The sequence below is a fragment of the Penicillium longicatenatum genome, assembly GCF_028827895.1.
Source record: "Penicillium longicatenatum strain IBT 33135 chromosome Unknown contig_1_segment0_segment0, whole genome shotgun sequence".
NCBI lineage: Eukaryota > Fungi > Ascomycota > Eurotiomycetes > Eurotiales > Aspergillaceae > Penicillium > Penicillium longicatenatum.
Window position 1 is genome coordinate 742,404 of NW_026643119.1, and position 21,516 is coordinate 763,919.

At 49.6% G+C, this 21,516-nt stretch overlaps 8 protein-coding genes across 8 annotated transcripts; 3 read left to right on the forward strand and 5 right to left on the reverse strand.

The window, feature by feature from the left end:
- Positions 1–1,500: 1,500 nt before the first annotated feature.
- On the forward strand, positions 1,501–2,417 carry N7484_001059 (Mic19 family protein; the record flags this gene model as incomplete). Its single annotated transcript, XM_057111479.1, has 3 exons — positions 1,501–1,559; positions 1,750–1,807; positions 1,878–2,417. 3 exons carry the CDS (start codon positions 1,501–1,503, stop codon positions 2,415–2,417), a joined length of 657 nt encoding a protein of 218 aa, XP_056976216.1.
- A 323-nt stretch (positions 2,418–2,740) lies between these two features.
- N7484_001060 (ribonuclease P/MRP protein subunit POP1) lies at positions 2,741–5,404 on the reverse strand (the record flags this gene model as incomplete). Its single annotated transcript, XM_057111480.1, has 3 exons — positions 2,741–3,496; positions 3,549–5,003; positions 5,069–5,404. 3 exons carry the CDS (start codon positions 5,402–5,404, stop codon positions 2,741–2,743), a joined length of 2,547 nt encoding a protein of 848 aa, XP_056976217.1.
- Positions 5,405–5,699: 295 nt separating this feature from the next.
- Positions 5,700–7,836, reverse strand: N7484_001061 (putative MFS drug efflux pump; the record flags this gene model as incomplete). Its single annotated transcript, XM_057111481.1, has 9 exons — positions 5,700–6,110; positions 6,161–6,291; positions 6,351–6,723; positions 6,781–6,862; positions 6,924–7,161; positions 7,211–7,367; positions 7,422–7,480; positions 7,533–7,611; positions 7,669–7,836. The coding sequence occupies 9 exons, from the start codon at positions 7,834–7,836 to the stop codon at positions 5,700–5,702; spliced, it is 1,698 nt and encodes a 565-aa protein (XP_056976218.1).
- Positions 7,837–8,711: 875 nt separating this feature from the next.
- Positions 8,712–9,641, reverse strand: N7484_001062 (PaaI family thioesterase; the record flags this gene model as incomplete). Its single annotated transcript, XM_057111482.1, has 2 exons — positions 8,712–9,089; positions 9,231–9,641. The coding sequence occupies 2 exons, from the start codon at positions 9,639–9,641 to the stop codon at positions 8,712–8,714; spliced, it is 789 nt and encodes a 262-aa protein (XP_056976219.1).
- A 262-nt stretch (positions 9,642–9,903) lies between these two features.
- On the reverse strand, positions 9,904–11,759 carry N7484_001063 (ubiquitin-specific protease UBP6; the record flags this gene model as incomplete). Its single annotated transcript, XM_057111483.1, has 3 exons — positions 9,904–9,965; positions 10,017–11,687; positions 11,744–11,759. The coding sequence occupies 3 exons, from the start codon at positions 11,757–11,759 to the stop codon at positions 9,904–9,906; spliced, it is 1,749 nt and encodes a 582-aa protein (XP_056976220.1).
- A 353-nt stretch (positions 11,760–12,112) lies between these two features.
- On the forward strand, positions 12,113–13,079 carry N7484_001064 (actin-related protein 2/3 complex subunit 4 family protein; the record flags this gene model as incomplete). Its single annotated transcript, XM_057111484.1, has 8 exons — positions 12,113–12,144; positions 12,211–12,368; positions 12,436–12,498; positions 12,552–12,628; positions 12,726–12,808; positions 12,870–12,912; positions 12,971–13,015; positions 13,071–13,079. 8 exons carry the CDS (start codon positions 12,113–12,115, stop codon positions 13,077–13,079), a joined length of 510 nt encoding a protein of 169 aa, XP_056976221.1.
- A 2,059-nt stretch (positions 13,080–15,138) lies between these two features.
- On the reverse strand, positions 15,139–16,269 carry N7484_001065 (tRNA wybutosine-synthesizing 3 family protein; the record flags this gene model as incomplete). Its single annotated transcript, XM_057111485.1, has 2 exons — positions 15,139–15,657; positions 15,796–16,269. The coding sequence occupies 2 exons, from the start codon at positions 16,267–16,269 to the stop codon at positions 15,139–15,141; spliced, it is 993 nt and encodes a 330-aa protein (XP_056976222.1).
- A 505-nt stretch (positions 16,270–16,774) lies between these two features.
- N7484_001066 (DUF2461 domain-containing protein) lies at positions 16,775–19,184 on the forward strand (the record flags this gene model as incomplete). Its single annotated transcript, XM_057111486.1, has 7 exons — positions 16,775–17,318; positions 17,383–17,498; positions 17,563–17,616; positions 17,718–17,737; positions 17,786–17,856; positions 17,938–18,140; positions 18,963–19,184. The coding sequence occupies 7 exons, from the start codon at positions 16,775–16,777 to the stop codon at positions 19,182–19,184; spliced, it is 1,230 nt and encodes a 409-aa protein (XP_056976223.1).
- Positions 19,185–21,516: the final 2,332 nt, after the last annotated feature.

Consider the following 21,516-nt stretch of genomic DNA (forward strand, 5'->3'; position numbering starts at 1 on the left):
CTTTTTTCGCTTTGTTTTCTCGTTCGCTTTACATCTATACCGGAATTAAAAACACTGCTTCAGCATGAAGAGGCTTTTGCATCCGACGAGGTTACACTACCATTCCGTGTTGCATGCCCGTTTTTTATTTTTTCCCTTTTTCTTCTCAATGACGGCATAAACCCATTTCCTTGAAACCACGGAGAAGATGTGGGGAGTGGCTGTGAATGGTCAATGGCTCTCCATGGCACGTTTTTCCCCGACTTCACCGGTGAGCGACAGTGGTTAAAACAACGCGGGAGGTCGGGGGAATTCGAACAGGGGACGGGAAAGGCAAGGAATCACGGGGAAGCGCTCGGCTGCACAGTGTCGTATGCAGGTGCACGGGGAATCTCCGTAGATGCCCGTAAGATGCCCGATTCGTGTATATTCTCAGTACTATAGACATTCTGCGATTGGATGCCCTTAGAGTCCCTGGGCTTCTCGGTGGTTCGGGATGGGTCGGCATCACACATTCGGCTTCCGACTGAAATCGGGCGGATTGGCCCGAGTGGACGGAATACCGAGAATGCTTGACACACAGTTCTCATTACCAAATGGGTGGATTCAGGAACTCCCAAACCTCTTCTAGAAAGGTGGTCCCAACGGAACTAGGTTTAATCTTACGGGAAAAACTAGCTCTTCATTGGGGTTAGAGGGAAAAATGGTCTGCACAGAATCCCATGTGGAGATTAAAAAATCATAGATCTAGGGCCAACTGACCGACGTCACTAAGAGTTGTCTAGCCCGATGATAATACCTATGTTGAACCAGAAACCTTGTTTTTAGAGTTTCTGTGGCGGTTCGTCTGTTATACAGACATGCATGCGAATTGTATGCACACATGCACGATGACACAGAGAATTCGGGAGTGAGCAATGCAAGACTTCGATCCCACCAGAACCATGAAATCGTACTGCTGATCGAGACTAGGCCAACGGCTACCTAGCTGAGCGGGCAGTAGGACGTGCAGAGTGCGATGCAATGCAAGCAACATAATCAACCCAGTAAGCTAATTGGAATGGCAGGATTGAAGATATATGTATGAATACCTGCTGCTTCACGAGGTACAATCCTCGATTACTGAACGCAGATGAGACAATGGTGGCTGCGAAGGAAGATTATATGGACCGATAAACTTCTAACTAAAAAGCATCCGTTCTTTCTTGGACAATGACGTTGAATACAATCATTATGCATGACTCCTTTCTCAGTATATACGTTGTTTGAGTACATCATCCAATTCAACAGTACGTATTAAAGCAAAGCCCTCAAATATGTTTTTTATCTTGGCAATCACCAAAATGATAGTTGATTAAGCAGTCGTGCAAGTCCTGCTAGGCGGTAGGCGCCAACTGGCAAGTGAACTCAATGATGACTAGTAGCACGTGATCTGAAGTATCGGAGCTTCGGGTGAACTGCATCTCACACATCCGCCCTTCTCTAGACCTGATTCGACAGCAATCTCGGACATATACAATCATGGGTGCTGGTAGTTCTAAGCCCGAGGCTGCGGGTGACTCTAAGCATGTCTTCTCCAGGTACTATTTTCCCGAACCCCCCTCTCCCTGCGCCTCCGAAAGCACGACAAGCGGGAAACGAACATGGCTCCGGTTATTGGAGATCAATGGATCGATTGCGACGACAACCAGCTTGCCATCGACTCAATCTCACGAGCACCTAAAACGCAATCTGCAAAGAATACTCTAAACTAACACAGAACCCGTATAGCAACTCCCCCATCCAATTCTCCTCCAACCTAGTCGAGGCCCTCCAATCCACCTCCGAGGTACGTTATCTACATGCCAAACAAGTCTCAATCCAATCCCAGACATAAAAACAGAAACTCACTCAACCAGACCGACTCCTCTCGCACCAAGGCCGTGGAGCTCGAAATTCAAAACCGCGTCGCGGCCGAACTTAAGCGCCTCCACGAGCGCGAAAAACAAACCCTCGCCGAGATCGAGAAGCGCATCTCCGAGTCCAAGGACACCGGTGCTCCCGCCCCTATCACCGCAGCCACAGGCCCAGTCGCACACAGCAATGGCTACCCAGTCGGCTCATTGAACCTGGATGCACCCCGGATTCCGTTCGCGGGTCGTGAGCACGACGCTCCTGCCTTCACTGCGCCTGTCGAGACTTCCGAGCAAGCACCCGTCATCAGCCGCGAGATCTCGCGGGACTCGGTTAACAGCGAGATCGAGAAGCTGCGGAGCCGGTTGGATGGACGACGGAAGCTTGTTGATATTGATGAGAGCGTTGAGAAGGCTAAGAATGATGTTGTTGGTTGTTTGAGACTTAATGATCGTCGGCCGTTGAACTGTTGGAAGGAGGTTGAGGCTTTTAAGAAAGAGGTTGCGAAGATGGAGACTGCTTTTGTGGATCGTATTGTGGGTTAGATTCAGATCTGATTTGATGTGACTCTAGTTCTGATTCGATACCGCTTTGGGTTTGTCGGTTTGCATAAAGATCTCTTTTTTTTTTTTTGTTCTCTTTTGATTTTTTGGACTGTCATGGCTGCTGTACTGTATTGTATAGATAGCGCTTTTTGTTTGCCATGAATAGCATGGGATGGAATCGATCCTGGAATGATGATCTACTGTTGACTTTCTACGTAGTCTAATTTACAGATATGGTTCAAAATCAAAGTACTGCGGATATCACGTAGGCATGGTTCATTCATGATTTTCTTCTACATGGCAGTGGATTATAGGGTATCAACTTAGACAAGTTCCCACGTGCCTAACCGTCCTAACTTCTCGCCAGCCGCACGAACGATACACATTTTCCTCTCATGCAGCTTAACATTGGGTATCAACACCTTCGAAAGGAGGATTGATCCAATACCAGTACCCTTGCCCTCAGAAAGATTGTAGTTTCCGGAGGTAACAAACCCGATTAGATCGTCCTCAGTGGGAACTTCTAAGCAATCATAGGCCGCGCCTTCCGGTGCAGAACACGAGAGCAATGACTCGGCAAGTTGACGCCGGGCCTCTTCGTCTGACAGCTCCGAAGCTGTGCGGCCCTTGTGCTTCTGATCGGCATTCTTGTTAGATGGTGAGGCGAGGCTCAACCATTTCTGACGCAATGCCGGGTCGGAAGGGAGACGGTAAATACGGGCACAGGGAACGGGTGTACCACGACTGCAAAGTGTCAGGTTGACTGGGGCAATGGCGCCAGGACCGGGGGGAGACTTGATGAGGTTGCTGATGATGCGATCGGTATTGCTAGGAGGGTATCGGATGCTATGGATATTGAGAGGAGGAGTGATGGAAGAGTCAGCATCAGCTGCTTCCTTGGAAGGAATGGCATCAGCCACATCTTGTGATGGTCCTTGGAGAAGTCGTTCCCAATCACAAGCCCAGCCATGTCCAATTTCTCCCTTCGGACGGCCAGCGCCAAGGGCGAGACTATTAAATTCAGAGCGGCGCCCTTTGGGTCTTCGTTCCCACTCTTTTTGGGACTTCTGCGCTTCTTTCTGACCCCATTCCCAACCAGCTCGGGTTCCAGGGAAATCACCCGGGAACCACGGTTCCCCCTGCCTCAAACGCAAGCTGTTGCTGTTCTTTCAAGCCACCGAAGCGCGGGTTTCCTCCGCTTGAAAGTGGGTAGTACATAATCGAGTACCAAACAGGAACGACGCACTTCCATGGTAAGAGAACGGTCCATGAACCGGGTGCGGTATTCTGCTTGGACAAGGGAGATGGCTTGTTTGCGAGGATCATGACCGGAATTTGTGGATCGTTGGGCTGCGGAGCGGGAAAAACGCCCGGACCAGCGAGACCCCGACGACGGTTGATGGCTTTTTGGCTAGGAAGCTGACGGGTAGCTGCTAAGCGATTGGAGCGCTCGAAAAGGGGCGATGGTCCTTGTGTTTGATCAGGAGACCACTTGGCAAGCAGCATGGCCAAATCATTCATGTGAGACTCGTTATCCGGGACTCGTAGTGTTTGGGATGGGAATTGAAGGCGCGGGTCGGAAACGGCAAATGACAGAAGAGCATTTTGGGGAAGTGAGGACGGGTTTGATACTCCCAGTAAAGAGGACCAAGTAGTCTCGGGGCTCTGAGGGCCTAGAGCTTGACCATCTGAGCCTAGGACAGGCCGCAATGCTGCGAGCAAAGCTTCTGCAGATCCCGGTCCAGTAATTTCAATGCTGCCAATGTCGAATCGCAGGTCTTCGACCATAACAGGGGGATTCTGTCGCTTCGAAGACTCAAGCAGATCTGTCCAAAGATGCAGGAATGCCGATGGATGAACTCGAACCCAAAGTTTCCGGCGTGGATCCTTTGCTGGCTGGCTTTCGTCGACACTGGTCATTTCAACATCTTCATCCTTCGGCTGTGCACACCAAATAAATGTAACAGGCGCCAGTGGTCGTTTCAAATCTTTCTCATATGTCCATGCCGGTAACGACCGAGTACCAGCTCTCCACTTCTTGCCCTTGGAACCCCATGCATCATCGCTATTAACACCAACAGTCCGTAAAACAGCCTCAATACACGACTCTTTTCCTTCAAGCTGTACAGTAGACATGTAACTCATATCCCACGCGACAGCACCCCGAGACCCGCGTGCTCTGTGCGTGGGCCTGTAACTCTTTTCCGTAGGCGACACAGGGATTGCAAATCGCCAAATAGGATTCTTAGTCGTCGCCATATGAGCACGCTTCGCATGAAACATATGAGTGGGCAACCAAGTCTTGCAACGCTGACGCTTCTTAAATTTAGCCTCCGGCGGGGGTGGTCGCGAAAGCTTGTTCTTCTTGATCTTAGGTATCCTCGGCGCAGTATTGAAAGGATGGCTCCCCTCCTCCTTCAGCGCCGTCGCCACGTCGTGAGCCTCCTTGCCCTTTTTTGTCGCAAGTCTCGCCTTGGACTTGGCATTGAGGTTCTGCAGGCGCCTAGCAGTTTCGAGCCGGATGCGCATGGTCTGCGTGGGTTTGCGTCTCCGAGAAGTAACGGTCGGCGTCTTGTCTTCGATCATCTAACATTTCCAAGAGCTACGCATTAGCTATGCCTCAGCTAAAAGTCACATAATTGCAGACTTACCTCCCGCTTTGCTCTCGCCCTCAGCCTCCGCGGAACCCGTTTCACATTGTGACTTGCTGTTCGTCTCCGCAGGGAGCGAGGCACTTTCTGAAATGCTCGTGTTGTGAGTGCGTCTTTTGATCGCTGCATTCCATTTTCCAGGGCCTGGATCTCGAAAGCCCGGGCAGCTGCGTATGCGGCGACATCGAGTTCGCCCGTTATCGAGAGGGCGGAGTCGGTGGACTGGACGGCTAGAGTGCGTGCATCGAATGTTTTTGCGCGTTTCCTAGATGCCCCTGTTGAGCCATGGGAGCCCGAGGCGCTGAAGGGCTTCCTTTTGGCAAGATTGGAGGCCATTGTGGCAGCTGATGGAGGTGCGGAGGTCAAGCACAAGTTCAGATTAAAAAAGTTGTCGGGCTTGGCGCGTCATTGATCGGCGGCCCCACGCTACACTTTATTTACTTCCAGAAACTAAGTTCTTGCTTTCAGAACCAGAAGTGGCAAGACTAAGTTGCATGCTATTTGTTCATGTGAATGATATGCAAGATCATAATGGATTTAATTCCGATCAAGTTAATTGGTGTCAAATGGTACAGAAGTCAAGATAAGACAGGCATCGAAGTGCACTCTCACGATATATATACTTTGCCGATCACATCACCACCGCAACATGGTTGGTCATGTACTTAGTGATATTGCCCAAGAAACATGCGGAGATGATGGATATCACACCAAAAGCAATACTCACATAATACACATACTTGTACGATTCCGAGTAGGCCATCTGGCCCGCTTCGACCACTATTTGATAGGCAGTCTCATTGCCTGCAATCCCAGGGATTTCCTTGATCTCATCGAGCAGAGAAGCACCCGTGAGTGTGATAACCTCAGTGATGACTTCGACGTCTGTAATGTTGAGGTACATCTCCATGGCACCACCGATGTAGTATGTGGCCTTAGGGACGAACTTGGAGATGAAGACGTTGTAGTAGATGGTGTAGCCAATACCACCACCCACAACACGAATGGATAGAGTGAGAGCAGAGATGGTAGCAATGAGATCCTATGGGAGTCAGCGATTGGCAGCTAATGGTTCCAAGGGTCAATACTCACATCAGGACAAATGATAGTGGTTATAATCGAAGCGGGGACAACGATACCACCAATTCCAAGACCAGCGAGGACCAATAGCCCCCATAATTGATACATATTGTCGACACGTCCAACAGCCAAAGCACCACAACCTGAAAAATTCATTGATCAGTACCAGTGAGATTTTGATTTTTTGACTGGAACCACTTACCAGCAGTCATGAGGACACTGCTAATAATCAACAGCTCTTTATTATGTCCCCTAAACACACTCAAAAGCACAAGAACAATACAAGCTCCAACCAGAATGCCAAGACCAATAGGCAGGCTGCGAAGTCCAACCATCACAGGGTCATGGCCGTAGACATTGAAGGACTCAGTGGGCCAGAACATGAGCACGGAGAAGAAATTGCAGCCAGAAATGCAAGTAATAACCAGGGTAAGACCCAAAGTCCGAGGTTCTTGCTTCAACCGTGTCGGGAAAATTGGGTACTTGGCGCCATAGATCTCCCAGAATGCGAAAGCCACCAACAGTAGGAAACCAATGATCAGGGGGGCAAGGACGTGGGCAGAGGACCAGGGATACTGAGGAATCATCAAGTATTAGTAACGCTCCCATGAATTGATCTTCAAACCACCTACCATGTATCCACCCCACTGCAATCCAGCTAGGAAGACGATAAGTCCTGTAATGCTCAAGAATCCACCCACAAAGTCAATGCGACTGATAATCTCCTGTCGGCTCAATCCAGCCGTATTAATCCGAGGAGGGGGGGAAGTAGAACATGATTGTAATCAAAAGACCAAATGCGTTCCACGCTCCACTGAATGCACCCACATAACGCCAGCTACTGTAATATGCGATGAGCTGGGCCCAGAGAACCGACGGGGTAAAGGGGATGATGGTGAAAATCAGCACGGCGACATAAACACCTCGCTTGCGGGTTGGTGCCATCTCTGAGGTTGCAGCCAGCGCAGTCAATTCATTCACGCCGGCGCCGGCGCCAGCAATCGCCATACCGGCTATTTCAGTCAGTCCCAGTATAAGATTGAGTTTACTTAGTAGACTCACCGATAAAAATATTCATTGTGTTTGCTGTACTGCAGACAATCATTCCGATAACAGTGAGGGAAGCTCCGATGATAGCGACATAGCGACGTCCGATCAGATCCGACAAAGATCCGACAAAGGGACAGACTGCCGCAAGACCGAGTAAGTTTGCCAGGACCTGAAGATGGGTCTGTTAATATTTGATCGAGGATTTGGTAGGAGATTTACATACAAACCAAACCCACCGATCGGCTCCTCCGATGGATCCATAGATATAGGGAGGGATTCCTCCTGGAGAACCGATTAGAATGCGCCCGCATGTGGTAAGATCACTGTTACTTACCAAACAGGTAAACAGGGATCTGACTGCCTGTCCACAAAAAGGCCATGGCTGTAAATCCCATGAAGCGGCGGAAAGTCATCTGAAATGGACCACATATGAGAATAACCCACACAACAGAACAAAGGGTTCAACTTACCGGGATATCCATCTCCGATTCTGTGAGGCCAGCCTCATTCGAGCTCGAATCGGCCACTTCCTGATGACTGTGTCGACGATCCATGTCGCTGCTCTCCTGCGGCATGATCATATTCTTCTCGTCAAACCGGGGCGGACCCGTGCCTGTATCCTCAATTGAACCCGTCATGATGGCAATGGGCAGATAAGAACCTAGACAGCTAATCTGAGGCGGGGTAAATAGTATAAGTATAAAAATAAGCAACAAGGGGGTAAGATGGATTTCAATTCCACCCAAGCCAACAATGGAATGTCGATCTTGACTAGAGGGGACTAAGAGATGTAAATACACATGGCAGCGACAGGGTTACACGTCCCAAATGACGGGCAAAAGCCACCGTATCCCGTTGTTTCCCATTATCGGGACCGTCCGTTGGTTGTTGGCTTGTAGTGCACCAATCAGCGGATGCAGTGGCGATTTTGAGGAATCTTCCTGCAGCAGACACGCAAGGAAAAGCGAGAGCAGATAAGCGATAGCCGGGAGAAAAGAGCCAAAATCTGAAAAATACCGAGGCAGTCCCGGATTCAGGTTAGTCTTGGGGGCGAGGGCCCGGGGCAGATTGGATAATGCGGGGGAAAGCGTGGAGAAGGTGGAGACAAGGGTCGAAATGGAGCTGTCGAGCATGTCATGATCGCGGGTCTCGCCCTCGCCCCGGACCAATGTCCTCAACGGGATCAGCCCCGAAAGCATACCACTTGTCTGATTCATAGATGAATCTTCTTTCTTTCCTAGGCTTATGCTTGCCGAGTTACAGGGACTTAGGCGAGATGCAACGTCATTGTGCGTAAAGATCTTCTCTTATGTTCTGCTGTATATGGAAAGATGTACAGTACAGACGAAACAACCCACACGGATTATCCAAATTATGATACTATATGTACATGGGGGAAAGTCCGGAGGGGTAGATGATCTGTGGCAAATGACTCCTGATCAATATATCGTACCCCCACCGAAAGCCCTAGTCACCGGACTTGAATCCCTAATAACGCCACGCGGTTCCTCGTTTAGAACCGCTCACCAATTGACGCAAGCTTAAACTTCTTGGGTACGACGAATAGACCCGTGGCCTCGACACAGACTTTGCCTGTCAGATCGCGTACCTCACAAATGGTGTAAGCCTTGCGGTCCGTGCTCCGTTCCTGGTCCAACCGCGTATGGAAGGTGTAAAATAAACCCGAGTAAACAGGAGCCCGGTAGTTGAGATCCATATTGGCAGTCACTCCAGTTCGTTCGGGAAAGTGTCGAATGGCTGCTCGTCCCATATTCTCATCGATTACAGTGGCCAAAGCACCGCCGTGGATCATGGTGGGCCACCCTTCCAGACCGGATCCGAGATAGACCACACTAACAACCTTTTTCTCCTTGGCATTTGAGAAGACTCTCTATCGGAAAGCATAAATGTTAGAAGATGAGATCCCGAGGTTCGGCACTTGAGGCGTTCGGCATTTGTTTCTGTTAGGTTGGCGCGGCTGCCCCCCCTTGCACGATGCTAGCCTCGTATGCTGAATGCCATGGCAGCTTACCTGTAATGCTATTCCTCTGCTTCCAGCCAATGCCTTCGAAGTTAACCGATGGGCTCTGCTTTCATCTGGCATGCCTTGGTATACACCCGATTCCTCCCAATCAGGGTTCTGCCGTAGCTCCTGCACGATCGGGAGACCCCCTTCGTAAACGGCCTCAATTTCTTTCATGTATATCCGATCCTCCGGTGACCCCGGCGGAGGAGGCGCAGAAATTTTGCTATCTAGCGCCCCGCCAGCTGCGATCCCCAGAACTCCAAATATGCTGGCGTAGATTAGACGGCGGGTCCATCGCGAACGACCGGATGGGGATTGGGGGGCGGCGGTGGATGCGTGTCGAATAGGTAATTGGGCAGCAATCGGAAGCCTTTGGATAGGCGCCCGCAGTGGTAGCTGTAGTATCCGGGAATGCATGGTAATCACATTGCCATTCCAGAAGAGAGAAGCTGCTGGGATACAAAGCCGCAGATCGACCGAGGCTATCACCACGTGATGATACGCTACGCTACAAGATCTAGACCTATGAGATACGCGCAATCTGGGAACTGTTGAATTCTTAGTTTGATCACCGCAATTGAGATCCAGAATAATATCCATTGTGCCCATAAACATCCACTCGTAGTCATCATTTCTATTCATCTAGAGGCATGTGCTTTTTTAGTCATGAATAGTCCAATCAATCCGAAGTGGGCAGCTCAATAGCGCGGTAGAGCAGAATCAGAGCTGAGTGGGACTCGCCTAAGATAACATGTTAGCAATGCTCGAAAACGACTTGATCTAGGCACGTACCACCACCGGCCAGGGTCTCGATCTTCTCGGCCTCGACCTCGGAGACTTTGTCGTCGTTGAACCACCACCACTTGTTGTTGTCTTCCTCCTCACGACGCTTGCTACCAGTCTGGTTGTTGTCGGCCTTTCGGCTCTGCTGCTTGACATATGCTGTGTAGTGACCGCTGTCGGCGCTCGCACCCTGGTGGGTAATCACACCACGCAGTTCGTACAGACCCGACTGGTTGGTCCCACTATCCGAAGAGCCATTCTGCTTGAGAAGCTCGTGCAGCTCTTTCTTGGCAGCCTTGATCGCAGCATTCTTCTCCTCTTCATATTGGGCATCGGTCTTGTACTCTTCCATCTCAGTATCGCCGTCCTTGTCGTTCTTCTTGTCGGTCTTCTTGTCCTTAGTCTCCTCAGCTGCCTTCTTCTTCTGCATCGGTTCCAAGCTTCCGCTTTCACCAGTCTCGGATTCGTTCTTCTTCTGCTGTTCTTCCCGATCAAGAGCTAGTCTTTGACGCTTACGAGAGCGCTCGGCATCCATTTCGTCCTTACGGATTTCGCGGACCTTGTCACGGACAGGGACAAGTTGGTCGCGAAGCTCATCGGTGCAGAACTCGACTACGTCAAGCTCAGCTGGGAATGTCACTTTACGCATGATCTTGGCCTTCTTCTGGGTCTCACGCTTCCAGAAGAACCGGACAAAATGCACGGTCAAGTATTGCGGCAAGCGAGAAATACGCGATCGCTTAGTGTACATAGCATTGCGGTCCAGTGTAGGTGACTGCTTTTCGATCTGCTCCTCTAAGCCGGCCATGATGCCATCTTGAAGGTGATTAGTGTCCTTGCCGATGTGGCAATCTAGCTTGAAGAAGACGTCAGAGGACTTGTTGGGCTCCTCGCCCACCTGCTTGGCTGCAGGATCATCGCACTCAGTGATAGAGCTAAATTGGCCGGCCATATATCGGTCGACGAAAGAAGTCCGGCTGCCTGACTCTCCGTCCGTGATGGTTAGTTTGGCTCGCAGCTGGTTGAGAATTTGCGACCAAGCCTCCTCGGCATCCTGCTGCGCATAGCCGTGGCCGTTGCGATCCTGTTGTGCGAACTGAGGAAAGACATCTCGGAGGGCAACCAGGAACTCCAAGGGCGGAATACCTTCCTGGGTCTCAGACATCCGTTTAAACAAGTTCCGTAGCTGCGCAGCAATGTCTTTTCGGCCTTCTAGGCCAGCAAGGCCAAAGCTGCTGAGGCTTGCTAGGTTCGCCTCAGCAGAGCTACTGCTTGGCTGGTATCTCATAAGCTCCGCCTGCAGCTCCGGGACACCGCGAAGGGTCTGGAGGGTGGAGTTCAAGTAACAGGTGTTGCCCAAGTTCTGTAGACCAGCAGGGGTGGCTCCCTCTTGCTGTGCCACTTCAGCGTCTGTCATGTCCTCCAAGAACTTCATTGTCTCTTTGGGTTTGCTCAAAGCGTCTTGGCCTCCGGAAGGCGTGCCCATCATCATGAAGGTCTGGCCGGGTTTGGCGTTGAGGGAATACAAGGGGGTATCATCTTTGAGGCCACCCTTGATGAGCACCTTTTGTCGGTCTGGTTCCACGCCGGTCAGAGAGAATAGCTGATACTTCAATGTTTCGCCGGTGGAGGCTGGATCCAGCTCGACTTCGTAGCGCTTGCCGCCGTGTTTGATGATAACTTAGGATCTGTTAGCAGGAGGGACAGGCACTGAAGCTGCTGAGTTTGGAACGTACTAGGTATGGCTGTCATGTTGACGAACCGATGGGACTGTTCAAAGCTTTGAGAGGGGTTGAGAGAAGGTTGAGATGTAAACAGCTTCGAGATGATGGAAAGAGGGCGTGGGGCGCTCGCCTGCAAACACACCAAACAACCTATGGACCGCCGTCATCATCACCGCCCCCGGGGAGCGGGACGCCAACTCGCCCTCTGCCTAGCCATTCTCCACGATCTCCAAGCCTTTTATCCTCTGCCACCGGTGGTTGCGGATACCAAGGAATACCGCTTTTTTGCGATTGAGCTTCTCATATTGATATAGGGTCTACTTGCGAATTTCCCGTACTTGGATTACCTCAACAACAACCACCCCCTCCCCCTCCCGCACCATGTCTCAATCACTCCGCCCATACCTTCAATGGTATGTGAAAGCTCTACATGGCCCTATATCATCTAGAGCTACTAGCTGATACTCTCCTCTCTAAAGTGTGCGCTCGTCGCTTACGGCAGCCTTGGCAATTTCCAACTTTGCTTCTCAGACATCCGAGCGTCATAACGTCCCCGAAATCGAAGCGCAGACATCCCCCGAGCTTATCCTTAACCCCTTGACGGTATCTCGTAATGCGGATGAACGGGTTCTAATTGGTATGTGGTCCGAGCCCTAGCTGGACACCCGTCGATATTTGTCCAAGTGCTGAAGTGAGAAATATAGAACCCTCGGTCAACAGTGTCCGAGTTTCCATCAGAATCAAGCAGGCGGATGAGATTGAGCACAGTAGGTTGAATCTGGCAAAATTTCGTCGCTCGGAATACTAAAAAAGCTGGAAGTCCTGGTCCACAAGTTCACCCGTTTCCTCCAACAACGCGCTGAGTCCTTCTTCATTCTCCGCCGGAAGCCTATCAAGGTGCGTAACTGATTGATGGAGATACCCGCGACGCACATTCTAGACAATCTGGTTGCATATCTGGCCCAATTGATCATTTGCTAACAATTTCACCCAGGGCTATGATATTTCTTTCCTGATCACCAACGTGCATGTTGAAGCGATGTTGAAGCACAAATTGGTAGACTTTATCATTCAATTGTATGGTTTCCTCCTTGCAACCGTGCTAGTGGTCCCAACTAATCCATCTCTCTCTCTTCAGCATGGAGGAAGTCGACAAGGAGATTTCCGAGATGAAGTTGTTTGTAAGTGGTAGTCCCATCTACGTCTAAGTCAATAACGCCATGTACTAATATTCTACAGTTGAATGCCCGTGCTCGCTTTGTTGCTGAATCTTTCTTGACTCCGGTACTTATTAGCTTGTTCTCCACTACCCTAGATGCATTACTAATTCACTTTCTAGTTCGATTAAACTATATTGCGTCCTTTTCTTCCTGGCGATGATTGATGCATGCTCCTGCTTTTTCCTTTATCTAGGTACTTCTGTACATTTACCTCAGGCGGGCAATGATATTTCAGTTTGACCGTGACATCAAAACCTTCTTCATATTTACTTAGGGCTGTACCATAAATTGGAGCATAGAAGCTCAAGATGGGCTCGGCATTGTCGGCAAATACGCTTCCAAGTTTTCAATCTTTGTTTCCCACAAGAATTCTGACAATGTTTCCCGATGAAAGACCTGGCCAGCCGGAAGTACTAATTTAAACAGATCCATCGAGAATTATATATACAAATCTCACCCTGTCGACAAATTCAATCTCTGGATCTATCTTCTCGAGACATGGATGATACCAAAGGACCATGCAGTCCAGTATGTCTTTTGTGCCAAAAATGACAGAGATGACTTCAGCCATCCCTTTGACAGCTAGACAATGCTACAGACGAAGCTCGAAAAATACTGCTGTTCTTTCGCCGATGAAGCACTTTCCCGTCTGAATGATGGATGGCAACATTTTTTGCAAATATGCACATCCCGACGAGATCTGCTACGCACAAAACCCGCCTTGCCAGCCAGCTACCTTGCGCTTCATGAAACGCTTATCTCATATACTCACACAAAAGCGATCTTGACGAGCACAAATTCTGCTGCATGCTTGAGGTGGATGAATGCAGCGCCCGTGATGCAACGAAGGAAATAAAAGCCGCGCTGTTGTTTGGGATCCAAACTCCCGTTGCTTGTCGTCCAACCGATTCCTGTTTATGAACATATTGGAGGATGCAGAAATGATGACAGGCTTTCAAATCTCATTGGTGTTCTTTCGCTTGCCTTGGCTCGAATCCTCTCCAGCTGGCTTGTTGAGCTACCCAGCAAGAAAATTCAAAAGCTTCTTACATCAGCTCTCTGTGTGTTGGCAGCGTTATGAGGTGATATATCGAAGGACAGAGCTCGCAAACTCCGTTGAAATCGACGTCGGGGCAATTGATGTAGTACTATAGCTCGGTGGTGGGTTGCCATTTACCCCGGGGCGTGGATGGAAAGAATATATTCTGAAGAAAAGGGTGGAATTTATTCTCTCGAAGAGGGCCAAACGGTCGCCGTCGTTTGACAACCTTAACGACAACTCCTGCGTCTCAGATCCCGCTTATTCTCTTTCGTCATATACTGCATTGAAGCTCATGGTTCAATTCTGTTTATTGCACTATTTGGGATCATGATTTCACGATAGTGTTCCAATTTCCGCAGCCTTGACCTTCCCACCGCATATTTATCCGTCTTGATATCCCCTTCAACTGACAACCACAAGTGCAACGAGATCTCAGGGTAGTAGATGCCTCCCCTTAAACCCAACGGATTTTGATAGACAAGTTCTTCCCAACAATCTATGGATCTGGTAGGTTTGGGTTCGTATATTTATAGAGGAACCTCGAGTAACAGCACCAAATGAAGAGACGATGCTCGGAGACCTTTTTGTGTCCCAAAATCGAAGTAGGTATAATGGTCTATGCTATAACATTTTTCTTCCTTTCACAATAGGTAACCAGCCGTCGGGGAAAAAAGGGAGGATAGATTGAGCGCTAGGATTTCGCGCTTATATTTCATTCCCAACCGACTTCTTGCATGCAAAATTTGCGAACCTGCTTTGCTATTTCAGAATGCATCTCGTGAGGTGTCACTGGACGTCTTTCGGTGAATTATAGTAGACCAAGAAGGAAGGCCCTCTGAGGTTATGTATAATGACTGATGGATAAGCAGCTGTGACGACAGTGATGAATTGGATGCACTAAATTATCCAAATGCGAAGCCAATGAGGAAGCATGTCCCCGAAAGAAGGCAATTTAGGATGATTCAATTCCTTGCAAACAAAGCATATGATGGATTGGACTGAGAACAACGCATTATTAGTTATAGTGCTGGTATCACTTGCTGTTGGCAATTGTGGGCTTCGCCATCTGGACCAATGGACCAATTCAGAAATGACTCTGCCTAAGACCATTCATTTATAATACATTCCCCCTTATATAGTCCGTATCATGTAGGTACAGAGTTCTCGGGCAGGTCCTGTCCAGCAGGCTCTGGTGCTTTTTGGCTATCCAAAAGCTTCTTCCTCATCAACCCTTCCGCTCGCATCCTCTCTTTTCTAACCACGGGATCTTCCCAGTCAACCGGCTTCCCTTTACCTTTCCCCTTACCAGAAAACTGAGTCTGATCAGGAGAGCAAGTCTTTAACAAACCCACTCGGAAACGTTCCCTCCGATCCGCATTGACCGCAAACCGCTCATTAGCCATCTTAACCAACATCTCGAGATACTCCTCTGTGACCAGACTGCGTATCACAGGCTCCGCAGCACTACCATCCTTGTCGTCATAGTACCCAATCACCGATTCCAGCGAAAGGCCAGATGACCGAACCGCAACAACAGGGCTAGGTCCATCTTCACCCTCTAAGCAGCGCAAGCCTTGCAGACCACTTTCACGGAATCCAGATGCAGCTGCTATCGCCAGGACTGGCTGAGCCTGGTGAAGGGTAGCTGCCATTATGTGGAGGATCTGAATCTAGTTAGTTGGGGTAATCTCATCCTCGCAAGTTAATGTAATACGGCGGCTAACGCAAAGTTTTTGCTGCTAGCTTCTACACTAAGTGAAACAGGGTCTAGCCAAGGGCCCTAATGACAGTTGGGTACATACCAATGGTTCGAAATGAAAACGAACAAGTTGCAACGCTTTTCCCGCAGGTGGTTTTCCATCTCCAGGAACCAAATCAAACTGGTCATGCAATGGAAATGACCCTACCCCAGACGATGCAACATTGATCTCAGGTAGAATAAGAGGATCATGGGAAACATACAGCCAGCGACCGGTACCTTTACCCCCAGATTGAGCGAACTGTCTTTGCGCCTGTTCAGGTGCCTGTGCTTCCGGTACAGAAGTGTCGCTCTTCTTCCTGCCCTCCAGAAACACGCTGATACGACCTGCACAACTGCTGGTTGTGACTAGGCCAGGCACGGCATTAATGTCACGGATCAGATCGCGGATGCCCTCATCTACCGAGCCTTTCGGTGAAGCATCCGTGTACTCGGCATCTGGCAGTGACAATTCCTCTAGGATCTTGTTCTTGCGAGCCTCAAACACCGCGGGGATGTTCGATGTGGGGGTTGACATTGCAGTAAGTCACTGCCAGTAAACCATGTGCAATAAGCTTCGTGCTAGTTGGTTGGATCAAAACGGCAGTACGATATCTGCAATGTATAATGGAATGCACCGGAATGGCATGGAAATGGCGTTAAATGATGACCTGTTCAGGGCAGAAAACAACCGAAGGGTCTCGGGAAGCAAGAAGGCGGAGAATCCGCCATGTTTTTCCCTTTCGTATTACGCAGTAAAACGAGGGAAAAAGCCGGTTTTACATTAAGGTATTTCCCACCCCTTCGATCCTTTTTATTTTTAAACTTTGTCAATCTCTTTGAAATTTCTATCTCAGTTACCGAAACTAGACTGGTGTCTAGGTACAATTTGTGTTCCTGTTCCTGGATCTCGATCTTTCCCACTTGGTCAGGAAAACAAAAAACCAAAATCGGCCATATTGGATACCTACGCACCGACCTACAAGATACACTAAGTAATAAAAGAGTCGCACCAGCAACTCGGTATCCAACTCCACTTGATCATGGTTCGACGATCGTCTCGGCCCGGGCCCGCAGAAGTGCCAGAGTCAGCCCCGAAACGACGTGCCTCTGCACGACTGTCCGCCCCACAAGCAGAGGTCAAACGAGTCAAGTCCAATAGCGCGTTGGCAGAGGTGAAATCCACTAGCAAGAAAAGCAAGTATTTCGAACCCGAAAGCTCTGCGGAGCCGGAGCTGAATTCTAGCGACTCCGACGGTGGGGATTCGGGCTCCGCTTATGAGGAGAAGGAATCAGAAGCCTCCCCGACTCCGGAGATAGAACTGGAAGCCTCTGAAAGTGAGGAAGAAACCCGGGGCAAAGGTAAACAGCAGCGAAGTGGCGCATCCAGCACCGGGAGTCTCAAGGGCAAGGAGCTTTGGCGCGAAGGTGTTCGCACAGGCTTAGGACCAGGAAAGGAGGTTTTTATCGCGAAGCCTAAGGCGCGAGACGCTGGGGACGTGCCATATGCAGATGAGACGCTGCATCCAAATACGAAACTGTTTTTGCAGGATCTGGCCGAGAACAACGACCGCCAATGGCTGAAAGGTGGGTTGCATCCACCACGCGGTTAATCATGTCGCTGACCGGGTTCTTCTATTTTCGCCCTTAGCGCATGATCCCGATTTCCGCGCGGCAAAGAAAGACTTTGAGACGTTTGTTGAGACGTTGTCCGCAAAGGTCTCCGAGGTGGATAGCACTGTCCCCGAGCTTCCCACGAAGGATCTGGTATGTAACAGATGGTTTTGGCATCTCGTCACGCTGTTTTCCAGCGCTGACCATGTCTTTTAAGATTTTTCGCATTCACCGGGATGTTCGATTTAGCAAGAATCCTCTTCCATACAAGGTATGCAGAATGGACCCCTCCACTGACCCCGGTCCAGTCGCGTGACGAAGATGCCTTGTGCTACTGTGATGCGAGTTAGCGTCCTGCTGACGGACGAATAGATTCATTTCTCTGCTGCATGGTAAGTCTTCGTGACAGGTGATGAGACAACCTGCTCATATCAGCACAGGTCCCGCACTGGCAAAAAGGGCCCATATGCAGCGTACTATGTCCACTTCCAACCTGGCTCCAGCTTCGTGGGTATGTCTCACATCAAGATCTTGTTCCCTGTCCCTTTCTCTGCGCTTTGCCTTTCCTTGTGGCCTGGCTAATTCGCAATAGGTTGCGGTCTCTGGAACCCTGAGTCCGATGCACTCGCAGCGCTTCGAGAGGATATTGACACGGACGCGGATCAATGGAAGGAGGTGCTTCGAGCACCCGAAATGCGTCGAGAGTTTCTGAACGGAGCCCGTAACGACGACGACGCGGTTGTGAAGGCCTTTGCGCATCACAATAGAGAATCTGCACTCAAGACCAAGCCCAAGGTATGTATCTTCCATTAGTTTGCCATCATCTGCCATCTGCCATCAGTCATCAGTCATCTATCATCCGCCATGCATTCTCGCTCTAGGGCATCAGAGATTCTCATCAACCCTTGATTGTTCCTCATCCCCTGTTCCATGGTTCCATCATTGGCCATACTCGATGATGAATGCCAATAGGCTTCAGAGGGTTGGGTGCATTCTGCGATCGAGGTCTATCGGCCGATCGGACCCAGACATCGAAATGACCTGATTTCCATCTTCATCACGGAGTCAAGTCATCTCTCTAGCCATTGTTTCCACGGTTCACTTCGGTAACGGGGGAAATCTCTCCTGCCGTTAGAAGTATTCGGCTAGGTCGCGCGTTACCTGGGGATCTCCCTTGAACACGAAGACCCAGGCCTTTGACAGCGTCATACGAGCCATTTCCACATAGGAATGATGAATCAACGCCGACACACTCAGTGGTGGCGGGAAACATGACCGCGCACGGGTGTCAGCGGGTGACCCGTGTTTTGGAAAGCAATCCGCAGTCTCTCGGGAATCAACCACGGGCCTGGGTCTCGTACCAGATATTGTTCTATTTGTTTTTTTTTTTCTCTGTTTTACTCGTTTTTGGGGGGGAGCATTTCCCCCTATTTCTTTCGTATTAAAATATTTTCTCACGCCGTCTCTTCTGGTTCCATGGTTCAGTCTGGCGCCAGTCTCCACGGGCCATGAGGGAATGGAAGAGAATGTCCCTCGGACCCCCGAACGCCCCCGGAACCAAAACAAGGAGCACTTGCAACGATCTATGGGAGCAGAGAATCTAATATTGTTTTCTAGGGCTACGAGGCAGACAACAAAAATATTGAAATGCTTCGACTACGAAGCTTCACGATCGGACGACCCATCACTGACGCGGAAATCATGGCAGCGGATGCGCAGGACCGGATCGTCGCGCTGATTGGGGTTATGGAGCCCTTCGTAAGCCCCCCTCCCCCTCTCTCTGATCTATCTGCTGTGCTTTGTCTTGCCTTTGCCCCCGCCGATTTTGCCCCCTCTTGACTAGCCCAATTTCCCTTCTGAGCTAGCCACTTAGGCCCGGTCTGCCCGTCTCCTTTTATGCCCCTCACCGAATCAACGCGAGATGCCACTTCCTTTTCTGTTGGGCAATGTTTGGGACGTTTGCTGACCGCTCATCTTGAACAGGTGACGTATCTCAACAGTGTTGTGATGCCCGATCAATAGACAATGGAGATTGGATTGGATCTCCGGCATTGGATTCCTCCGCACTGGCACTGACCTAGCGGAGGGGGTAAAACCAGAATAAACAGAACGTAACTGGAAACACGTAGAGGAGGAGACCACCAATTTACATGCATATTTCTTCACGGGCGAAGCCGAATGATATTGTATCCACCATCTCCATTTTCACCGGGGAATTTCTTCAACCAATTTAGTACTTGGTTGTTTTTTTTTTGGTCAAGATTACCGTCTCCATGCACCTATCGGGGAATTCCCTGGCAAACCAACCTGAATCACTAACTTGGTCCTAGACCCTCAACATCTACAGTTACGAAACCGTGTACGTTTCTCTAGTTCGGCTCCTGGTTCTGCAGCATTTCCCTTTTGTTGCTTTGTGCATTGCGCATGCCCAAACGTAGACAGCTGCATTTCCTGGTCTCATTCTTATGCAGAAGGAAGTGTCACTGCACCCTCGTCACATCTTAGCTGCAGGAAGAGCGCTAATTCAAGAAGGAAGGGTGTAACGAGAGGCGTATTCCTGTACATGATCAATTCTAGAAATCATTTTCTTTTTTACGTATTTTCTTGGAGTATGTCTTCGGTCTCACAAAGTCTCATTCTCCGCAAGTCGTCAAAGCCCATTCGCAATGCGATGTGCAGTACTACAGGAGGTACGAACTTTGTTAAGCAATGAGGGCCAATAGTATATGGGTCGATAGAATAGCGCCGTTTTAACCCGCTCCCATCCCACTGATAATCGCAATCCTAACAAACTTTACCTACTCTGGAGTACAGGATCCGATCATTCTACTGAAAGAACGGGCTCCAATCCGCGACACTACAGTAAAGTCACCTCGTAACTCTCCAAAATAGAACAGGAGCACAACGGACCGAATACGAATGCTACCAATAGAAAGGCCAAACCTACACTCCCAAAAACCGGGTCAGTCCCATAAACCCACAAAGTTCCAGAATGGCACCAGAAAAAAAAAAAATCAAGACTCCATTTCCCATTTCAAAACTTCATCCCCACCAGACCCCCCAAAAAACCACGCACTAGAAATGATGAAGTATTGGAATGGATCCATGGAAGGAAAAATGGAATCAGTCCCGAACCATACTGCCGTGTAATGTTGCCACCGCAAGCGCGCCCGCGCCCGCGCGCCGCGTTCGGCCCGTTGTCGGGCATGCCCGCTAGGCGAAACCTTGGATGACTCCATCTCGCGCGTGTGGATGGCATTGGATTGGGTCGGGTCGGGACTCCGCCGCGTTCCAGTACCAGAGTTCGCCATCTGTACCAGTACCAGGAATTCAATGGTAGACACTGAGCACCTTCCTGGTATGGAAAGGGCTTAACTTGATCCCGATTTGGGATCGGATGGATGGAGGATGTTCGGATGGGGACCGCTTTCTTGGGATTGAGTCCCGGTGAGTAGCGAATGTACACAATGTATGAGTTTTGGATATGATATGATTTGATTTGGGCGAATGTGGCTGCGGATGTGGATGTATTGTGTTTAGCTTTTCTTGGTAGCTGCACTGGTGGGAGATGGTTATCGCTGCAAGTATAGATGCCTGATTGATGTGCATGTATATGTGCATGTGCGTGTGCATTACATTGAGTGTAATGTAGGGGGTAGTGCATACAGCGAGTACATTATCTAGCATGCAGAACTCCACCTGCTGTACAGTATGCAGTGTTCGGTGGAGTAAGGGGGGAAATAGGGAGAAGTAATGATCTTGATTGTGATCAACCGAGGCGATAGTCTTCTTTGTAGTGGCCAACCAGAACCAGATCCGAAGTAATCGTCGCACATCGGACTCGGATAATGACCGACTGGGCAAGGCAATGATGAGTTGAATTGTCGGTGTTGCAATGAAACTAACCCTTCGCTCGGCTGCTTTGCATTCTGTGGGAATAGCTTTTCATGTAGATCGGGTTGGTTAAAATGGAGATGCTTCCAGAGCGCATCGGTCTGGGTATGTTTGTCGCAAATTTGCGACTTGTCTGTGCGTCAGGTGTTATTTGGCTGAGTTTGGAGCCTTGATGGGGTTAGTAGCTTAGCTTGACAGCAAAGGTTGATTCGATGTTGAGATGGGGATTGTCGATGGAATTGTGGTTGGGTAAAGGGGTGTTTTGGTCGTAAACGAC